At 52.8% G+C, this 9,599-nt stretch overlaps 1 protein-coding gene across 4 annotated transcripts in view; it reads left to right on the top strand.

The window, feature by feature from the left end:
- Positions 1-9,599, top strand: part of KAZN (kazrin, periplakin interacting protein) — a 463,695-nt gene that overhangs the window by 304,658 nt on the left and 149,438 nt on the right. Inside the window, exons 1-2 of one of the 4 annotated variants that reach the window (XM_007459300.1) lie at positions 2,029-2,035; positions 5,997-6,231. The exons of 2 other annotated variants lie outside the window; for them this stretch is intronic. In XM_007459300.1, coding sequence (XP_007459362.1) covers positions 6,225-6,231 — 7 coding nt within the window. In that variant the 5' untranslated portion in view covers positions 2,029-2,035; positions 5,997-6,224. Of the gene's footprint in view, positions 1-2,028; positions 2,036-5,969; positions 6,232-9,599 lie in introns of those variants that run through there. One more of the 4 variants, XM_007459297.1, reaches the window with a different exon arrangement.

The raw sequence follows: 9,599 nt of genomic DNA, 5'->3' as shown, positions 1-9,599 counted from the left end.
TGGCGCGGCCGCAGGCCGGGGGAGGGCCGGGGCCGGGCGCGCGGGGGCGCTCCCGACCGGGATCGGGCCGCCGCTCGTGGCAAAGTTCTCGCCGCGCCCTTGACCCAGAGCACCGGACGGGGTGCAGGGAGAGAGGCGCGGGACGCGAAGTTAGTCTTAAGCATGAGGGCAGGGGTTGTGGGGCTCCGCGGCTTTCCGGCAAGAGCCCCCTATAGAGTTGCAGAGGGAGGTCAAGGCCAAGCCTGCAGGAGCTGTGCGATCCCGCGGCGCTTGGAGACCCAGGTTTGGGCCATTTCCCGCGCCTGATCTGGGAAGCGTGGGAAAGGGGCCAGTCTCGCGCGAAGTTGGGGAGGCCCCCTGTGACCGCACCTGTAACCCACCTGGCAGCCCCATAAAGTGCCGAGGGGAGCCTTCCCGCCACCCCGCGTAGAGGAAAGTGAGGGCTCGCATTTGCTAGGAGCGGAGAGGTTTCTCGTACACTTGAACGACTAAGGCAGAAAGAGAAATCGCCGCGGAGGAGACAAATGCAGTGGTCTAATTGTGCATCGTTGGCTAATCCGCCCCAAGCGGAGAGCCCCGTTTGAGTGTTAAAATGTTCCGAGTGGATGCGCCCGTTCCATTCCGTTCCGGCCTCAGCTGGTCCCTCCCCGCTGAAGTTAGGTCATGGAGGGTGGGGCACAGGAACCCCTGGATCCTCCAGATTCCACAGTAGGAAGGTGGAAGGGCTTCCGAGAAGGGTCTGTCATCATCAGTTTCAAGTTTGAATACTTTTTCCAGGAAAAACGGAGTTGGGGGGGGAACCACATGATTATTATTTCTTGAACACCCAATGTGTTCCAGTAATTTACATGCGGTGTCTTAAAATCTTATCACCACCCTGGCAGTGAGGCTGTGTTATCTCCAGGAAGATGAGGTCAGAAAAGGCCGGAGTTTAAGGGACTTGCCCAAGCCCCAAAGCCCTGAAGCCATGGTACTGGAATTTCAAATTTTGTCTGTGGATTGACATCAGAATGCCTCTCCCAGGCAGGAAGCTTACCAACTGGGAAACACCAGGCTTATTTACCTAATAATTATTTCTTTCCTATGAGAAAAAAGCCAACTGCCAGGCTCCTTAATTCCAGACTGCCTGTATTGGTTTCCCCAGGAGATGGAATCCTGAGCGTCAAGAGTTCTAGCCACAGGGGCTGGGACCACCAACCAGCTGGCTCTGATTAGCTGAGCAGCCACTGGTGTCCTGGAACAACTGAGGTCTTGGGTCACCAAGGGTCTGGAAGAGGGACCCTGAGGCCTGGAAGGAGCTTGAGTCCCTGAGTGGTTGGCTTAGGGGCTGGGTCTGCTGGAGACAGTCCCACCTCCTCCCCTGTTGCACAGAGCAGTTAGAGACCAAGACAGCTTGGTGTGAAACAGAACAAAGATGCAAAGAAGAAGCAAATGGGAGGGCTTGGGCAAGTTGCTTGAGACCCATTTTACCCATCTGTAAAGTGGAGATATTAATAATCTTGACTAACTTTTTGATCATTCAAAAGCTCATGTCTGGGGCTTCCCTGGTGGCGCAGTGGTTGAGAGTCCGCCTGCCGATGTGGGGGACATGGGTTCGTGCCCTGGTCCGGGAAGACCCCACATGCCGCAGAGCGGCTGGGCCTGTGAGCCATGGCCGCTGAGCCTGCGTCCGGAGCCTGTGCTCCGCAACGGGAGAGGCCACAACAGTGAGAGGCCCACGTACCGCAAAAAAAAAACAAAAACAAAAACAAAAGCTCATGTCTGGATGAATGGATAAAGAAGATGTGGCGCGTATATACAATGGAATATTGCTCAGCCATAAAAAGAAACAAAATTGAGTTATTTGTAGTGAGGTGGATGGACCTAGAGTCTGTCATACAGAGTGAAGTAAGTCAGAAAGAAAAACAAATACCATATGCTAACACATATATATGGAATCTAAAAAAAAAAAAATGGTTATGAAGAACCTAGGGGCAGGGCAGGAGTAAAGACGCAGATGTAAAGAGTGGACTTGAGGACACGGGGAGGGGGAAGGGTAAGCTGGGACGAAGTGAGAGAGTGGCATGGACATATATACAATACCAAATGTAAAATAGCTAGCTAGTGGGAAGCAGCCGCATAGCACAGGGAGATCAGCTCGGTGCTCTGTGACCACCTAGAGGGGTGCGATAGGGAGGGTGGGAGGGAGGCACAAGAGGGAGGAGATATGGGGACGTATGTATATGTATAGCTGATTCACTTTGTTATAAAGCAGAAACTAACACAGCAATGTAAAGCAATTATGCTCCAATAAAGATGTTACAAAAAAAAAAGATCTCATGTCTTCAAAGCACCTTGCCTGGGTCATAGTTGATGCTAATGAATGTAAGTCGTCAGCTTTACTTGTGGGGCACCTGTTAGTGCCCCCATTGACTCAGTTTCCCGTTAGGATGTGATGCTGTCTGCCCCACCTCCAGCCTCCTGAACTGTGTTGAGATGACATTTGTCTTGTCTTTAAAATGCTTCAGTGATCCATCCGAGGCTGACTGTTGGGCCAATGGAGGCTGTTATTACGTACACAGGTAGAAGAGGGCTGGGTGGAGATAAATAGGTTTACTTTGTGTCTATATAGACTCCACTTGTGTATTCATAATAACAATATTCTAATGACATGGTGTAGCTGAGAAATGCCTGTCTCTGAGGTCTGGGGGTGGTTCTTGCTCCATTGGCCCTCTGGGTGTCCCTTTGGGGCAGAGAGCAGTGGAAATCTCCTTTCCTGATCTACAGATGGCATCACTGGTGTGAAACAGGATCAAGCCAGCAGCAGAACAAGAAAGTTCTGAGTTCTCTCTACCCTACCACCCTTCACCCTCTTTTGGCGTCTGGTTCTTAAAGACCAAACGTAGTTTCTGAGAAGGTCTGTGGTGGCTGGCATTGAGGACAGCGTGTCGTGGACACAGGTGCTCAAAACCATTGGCTGTCGTGAGGGGTTTTCCTCTGGGAGGTCAATGGGAACTCTTCGCGCTTGGAACCGCAAGCTGAAATTATTGCTGAAATAAACATTTTAGCCAGGCTGTGAGGTGACTCACCCCAGGATCTTAGCACATTAGTCCCCAGCCTAATGCGATGCTCGGTTTAAGGAGCTGCGAGAGTGCTCTTTTGGGTAACAGCGTCTGGAAATTGGCACTTTCAGGGATTTGGGGAAGGGGAAGGAGAGATGCTTGCTTGGCGGGTTGGAGGCTTGGCACCTTGACATTGCTCGTGGGGGATGTCCTGATATCAGCAGGGTGACAGACCCTGTGCCGGTGACAGCTCCGGCCTCCAGCGTGGGGCCACTTCCACGGGAGGTTACCATTTGCGCCCAGACTAGGGAACAGAGCAGGAGATGCAGAAATTAGACACAGTGTCGGTCTGCACCTGGTTCTGCCCCAAATCTGTTTGACCTTGAGAAACTCCGTTAACACAGTTTCCCTGTTGGTGTGGTGGGAATGACTCCACTGGAGGAGAGATTCTTCCAGAGCCCCCGCAGAGTGTTCAGGTGATCGCTGAGCCTTCTGAGACTGAGAACATGAATGATTCCCTCTTTGACTGTCCCTTCATTCAGTTACATTTCTTGAGCATCTACTCCTGCCAGACACTGTTGTAGCTGCCAGGGATGTAGCAGCGACGAGACAACTGCAGCCCTTGTTTCCATGGAGCTTATATTCTGTGGGAGGGGATTTCCAGTACACACAGGGCGTGTCAGGGGATGGTAAATGCTATGTACAAAAAAAAAAGCCAGGTGAAGGGTTAGCATGATGGGAGCGGGTGCTTTTTAGTATTTAGGTAGGTGGTCAGAGGAGAATGAGGTGAGGTATGTGGGTGCTGAGTCCCTAAGGCAAGAGGATATTGCCGGTTGGCTAAAGGAACCAAGTCATTTTTTTTTTAGCAATGTGACTTGTGGGATCTTAGTTCCCCGACCAGGGATCGAATCGAACCCGGGCCCCCAGCAGTGAGAGTGCCAAGTTCAAACCTCCAGACCGCCAGGGAATTCCCGACCAAATCATTTTTTTTTTTTTTTTTTGGCGGTACGCGGGCCTCTCACTGCTGTGGCCTCTCCCGTTGCGGAGCACAGGCTCCGGACGCGCAGGCTCAGCGGCCATGGCTCACGGGCCCAGCCGCTCCGCGGCATGTGGGATCTTCCCGGACCGGGGCACGAACCCACGTCCCCTGTATCAGCAGGCAGACCCTCAACCACTGCGCCACCAGGGAAGCCCCCAGGTCATTTTTTAAAAGTTGTTGGTAAATTAGTATCTTTGTAGACTGGGCATATCTGAAGCCTACCCAGACTACCTTCCTTATTAGCCATTTGAGTTCTTATCTCCTCTTGCCCCTTCCCCTTACATGAAGTCCCCTGGAGGAGGGGACCAGACCTGTGTTTCTGTGTCCTGGCTTCCATTCTGTGGCCTCCCAGGGGTCAGGCTTGGTGCTGACCAAACGCCGAGCTTTGTCTTCATCAGTCAGTCCTTCCGCAGCCCAGGGGGAGGTGCAATTGCTCATTTCATCCACAGATGGGGAAACTGGTGCTCAGAAAATTAGTAACTTGACCGAGATCACACAGCTAGTAGGTATCACAGCCAGGACTTGGTCCCAGATTGTAGACCTCAAAGCAGTGTGAAAAGACCTTGTCTTGATCTTAAAAGAAAGTAGATTCACATTAAGTGTCAGGTCCACTTTTCCTTTAAATTTTTATCTCTTAAAAGAAAAAGTTTGTCCTCTCCTTGATATTCCTTGGTTTAAGCAACTCAAGCATTTGCTTATCTTTGTGCCTTTAGCAATTTCCTCATTAGGTCGGCTTTGAGTTATCCCTTCTGTAAAGGATTTCTGCTGGGTTGGTGTGAGGTTGAATCTCCCCGTTGGAATCGGGGATGCTCTTGGAAAGTCACCCACTAGGACCACGAGGGTCTAGTGTGAGCCTCCTCAGTAATGGGGTGGGACAGAGATAATTGGGGTCTTGGCTGTTCTGGACAATCAGGAAGGAAAGTCACTACACTTGAATATATTTCCGATTGGTTTCCCTTGGGAGGTTTCCTGTGGCCCCAGCCCCCTCCACCCTGTGTGACTGCTCACAAGGGGGGACTGAAAGTTCCTTCTGCCAGGGCAGTGAGTGCAGGACACCAGGTTTGGAATCAAACACAACCTGGTTTGAATTCACCAACTCTACTGCTTACTAGCTATGTGTCCCCAAGCAAGTTAGTTAATGTCCCAAGCCTCAGTTTACCCATCTCTAAAATGGGATCGTATTACCCACCTCAGAGTTGTTGGACAGGCATCTGTATGGTTAGCATCCTTCATACCCATGAGGCCTGCTGCCTACCTATGCCATAAAGGGGAGGGGAAATTCCCATTTATCCAGAGTCCAACGGACCTGAGTGTGTGTGTGTATAAAATTTTTTAAATATTTGAAGTTTGAAATATTGGGATTTGATGAGACAGGTGGTTTTGAAGGAGTGCTAGCCTTCCAAATCATCAGAAAGGCCTTCTGAGTCATCAGGAAATTTCCAGAATGGTCTTTATGTTTTGTGTAATATTCCAACTTAGTCAACTGGATGATTTGCTAGAACCCTCCAAGCCATTCTGGGGAAAGAAGAGTTTACTCCCTTTTCAATCATCTCAAGAGCCACAGGGCACGCATAGCCCAAGGAAAGTAGCAAACACGCCCCAGCTCTAGCCTTTCTCACCTGCGACACAGCCAGTTGGCAAAAGTGGAAAATCAGGCACATTGGCATGCATACGGATTTTAGCCCCAGCAGATAAGCATACCAAGTGTGTCATTAAAGCTGTCCAGAGTGGTCACCATAGGGATCCTGTGTTTGCTGTGAGTCACTAAGGGCTATAAACACTCCAGAGCGGATGGCAAGCCGTGGTTACAAGGTGTGTGCGTACAGGTGTGTGCAGCTATTTTGTATGAATTTACTCTCCGTAAACGCGTTTCGTATTGAGCACATCAGATGAGTGCCTGTCCAGGAGGGGAAAAGTCAGGATTGCCTCCTGTTCACGCAGACCACCCCTTCCGTTCCCCTTGGGGTAGCCACCCTGAAGGTGGGGACTTCAGGCTTTCTCTTGTCTGCTGTTTGGATGCCTTCAAGAGAAGCCAGTTAGAAGACGCTGATTGTGGCAGTTCCTCAGAGCCCTCACCAAATGGCATTAGCCCAGCAGGTGCTGTCACAGCCCCAAATTTGGAAGAAATTAACAGCCAGAAAGGTATGACAGGTATGTGAGTCCCGCCTGGTGTCCTGGCCCTGAACTGGGTGACGCTAAGCCTGGGCTAAGGAGAAGGGGAGTTGGTGGATTCAGTGGTGGCGAACCTCTGATTGCGTCGTGCTGGGTGTTGGGGACCTCTTCGGGAACACCCACCACCCGGTGGCCAATCTGCAGGTGCTGACAGCTTCATCTTTTGTCGCCGCCCGGGTTTGGAGGCTGGCTTGGTCTCCCAACTAGTTTGGGCTGTAACTTTATCACAGGCATTGTGTTCAGTACCTTTTAATTGTACAGAAGCTTCAGAAAGCTCTCCCTGGGGGCCTGGAGAGAAGTAAGAACAACAACTGCTAGTTCCTGTATGCTTTATTCCCTCACCTTATGGCTCAGCCTTGCCGGTGCGCTCCTAACTCTGAAGTCCTATGTTCCCCGGGGCAGGGAAGAATCCGTATTTCTTTTGGGTAAGGTCCTATTAATGATGAAGAGTCACTTACTGAGGGCCGCCCAGGAGCTGAGCACTTTGTTACCTGCGTTCCTGTTCATCTCTCCCGGCCCCTGTAAGGCAGCTGGCGTTCTCCGCATCTTACTGGACAGACAGTTGAGGCTCAGAGAGGTTACACAGGTTATAGTAAGCGACTTTTCCAAGCTGCCGTGCTGGCAGCCTGCCCCACTGCTTCTTCCATGTGGTTTAATTCATCAGCTGACGATTCCCCGACAGCCAGTGGGGCACCAGGCAGAGGCTGTGATGCTCAGACTCATGGGATTTTCTTATCTTTGGCACGCTGTCATCCAGTCAGCCAGGGACAGTTGGGAGGGAGGGCCCCTGGGGCCCAGAGCTGCTCCCTTGGCTCCAGCAGACTTACTGCATGCCTCTGGCCCAGCCAGAATCCAAAGAGGCTGGCTGGCCCATGATGGAAGATTCGACCCTGGCCATTTGGGAACCTGGAATGCAGAGCCCTGAGGGGGAAACCTCGGCAGGGATGGGGTCAATTCAGTCCCTCTCCAAAGCGAGGGAACTGAGGCCCAGAGCGAGGAAGGGACCGTACTGCAAGGTGTCATGTGGAGTAGTTTCCAGGGTCAAATGTGGAAACTTACAAAGGCACTTGGATGTCTTGGCAAAGCTGGGCGTTCTCTCTCTTCAACCTCTTCCCTAGCTCCCTCCTGCCTTTTGAAGGGGGGGGGGGCCTCAGACGTTGGGGATCACAGCGGTCTGGGGTGATTGCTAGTGTGCAAATTCTCAGGCTCCACCTTGAGGTTTTGACTCTGTAGGTCTGGGGAAGGGCCCGGGAATCTGTATTTTTATCAAGTGCCCCGGGTGATTTTTTTGTGTGTGTGTGGTACACGGGCCTCTCACTGTCGTGGCCTCTCCCGTTGCGGAGCACAGGCTCCGGACACGCAGGCTCAGCGGCCATGGCTCATGGGCCCAGCCGCTCCGCGGCACGTGGGATCCTCCCGGACCGGGGCACGAACCCGCGTCCCCTGCATCGGCAGGCGGACTCTCAACCGCTACACCACCAGGGAAGCCCGCCATGGGTGATTTTGATGCAGGGTTTCCACAGGTCAGACTTTGAGAACCTCTGCTATTCACCTTTCTGGGGCTGGTTGATTTTAGAGTAAGGAACAAGGGAGGCCACGTACTCTGGCCACATACCCCTGCGCCCTGACAAAATCCTTAGCAGCGTCCTTTTCCCTCCCACAGGTGACCCAAAGTGGAGGTGAGGTGCATGGACGTCCTAGTTAAATCCCACTTCTTCCTTTTCTAATCCAATTCTCCGCCCCCATCTCTCCCTGCCCTGCTCACCCCCCACCCCAACTCATATTCTCAGAATCTATTAGAGGCACATGCATTTCTGTCTTGTTCTCTCACAAGACAGTGCTGCGGTAAGAAAGCAGCCAGAGTCAGGCTTTGTCTTTGCTCGGATGTCCTCGGCTCTGCGCCCCAGGCCGCCGCTAGCATTCACTCACCCTTTCACTCAATCAGTATTCCTTCTTGAGCTCCTGGGAGGGGCCAGGTCCTGGGCTGGGGTGCTGAGGAGTCACAGGAGACCACACCCTTGACCGTCCTGATTCTTCAGACTTGGTACCAAACCCAACAGCCCAGGCCGCCCCCTCCCTGCCCCACTTGGATCCCTTTTGTTGGTGGTTTGAATGCTGTGCCCATGGCGGACGTGGTCAGCTGAGTGGCCAGTCTCTGCTTGCTCTTGGCATCTCTCACCGTGTCCACAGTACAGCCGGGAGCCGCGGGGACTGTTTCCGTCGCTTTATGTACCCTGCGGACTTTCTCAGCTCCCCTTGGTGGGGAGCCCAGGGGCCTGGGTGGCTGACCAGAAAGGAGACTTCCATCGCTGGCATTCCCTGTGGGCTCCTTCCTCCTGGGCTCTGGAGTGGACGTGGATGCCCGCCCCCACCCCCCGCCCCCCACAAGCTGGACTGCTTTCTTCAGTGTGGATAGAAACGGCTGCCCTGGGTGGAGTCTTTCCTCTCTTTTGTACCCTGAGAGAGACCGGGGGAAACCCCTTTTTACAGAAGGGGAAATGGAGGCACAGTGTGATCTCTTTGGGCCAGAGCTGTCTGATAGAAGTCTCTGCCTGTGCTGTCCTATATGGTAGCCATTGGATTTAAAATGTAGCTAGTATGACCACAAAACTGAATCTCAAATTTTATTTGAAAGGCCACATGTGGCCAGTGGCTACCGTATCAGATGGTGCAGCCAGCCCTGAGTCAGGGCTTGATACCACAGACGTGTCTGCGGCCCGTCGCAGCTCACGAAGCCTGTGGTGTGTTTCTCCACTGTCTGTGCTCGTCTAAGGCTGCTGCGCTTCTCCATGTGGTCTCTGGACTGCCTGCGTCAAAATCACTCAGAGCTTACGTGGTTTTTAAGTTCCTGGACCCTCTACCGGACCTGGACAGTCCAATATCTGCAGTGGCCCCAGGAATCTGCACTTTAGACTCGTCACCTCCACCCCCAGGTGATTCTGATCTTCTCTGAAGTTTGAGAACCACGGGCTCTAGCACGTTCCATCTCTACTCCTGGCGGTCGCCCCAGCCTCCAGTAGCGCCTCGGTACCTTTCTGCCTTTGTCCCCCACCCCAGCCCCTACCACCCCACTTCATGCCAGGGGCTCTCAAGTTAGGGTGCCAAGACCAGCAAATCAGCCTCACCTGAGAACTTGTGAGGAGCGCAGATTCTCAGCCTGCCCCACACCTGCAGAATCAGAAACTGGGGGTGATCCCCACCTTCTGGGTCTTAACAGCCCCCTCACGGTGATGCTGATGCGGCTTCAGCTTGGAGCCAGCCACCGCACAAGGCTGCTCTAGGAGGCTCCTTCCACTTAAATGTCCCCCCAAATCTTTTCTGTCTTCTCCTTCTCCCCCCGCTCCCCT

The sequence above is a fragment of the Lipotes vexillifer genome, unplaced genomic scaffold, assembly GCF_000442215.2.
Source record: "Lipotes vexillifer unplaced genomic scaffold, Lipotes_vexillifer_v1.1 scaffold496, whole genome shotgun sequence".
Taxonomy (NCBI): Eukaryota; Metazoa; Chordata; class Mammalia; order Artiodactyla; family Lipotidae; genus Lipotes; species Lipotes vexillifer.
This window is presented reverse-complemented; position numbering and strand designations above follow the sequence as displayed.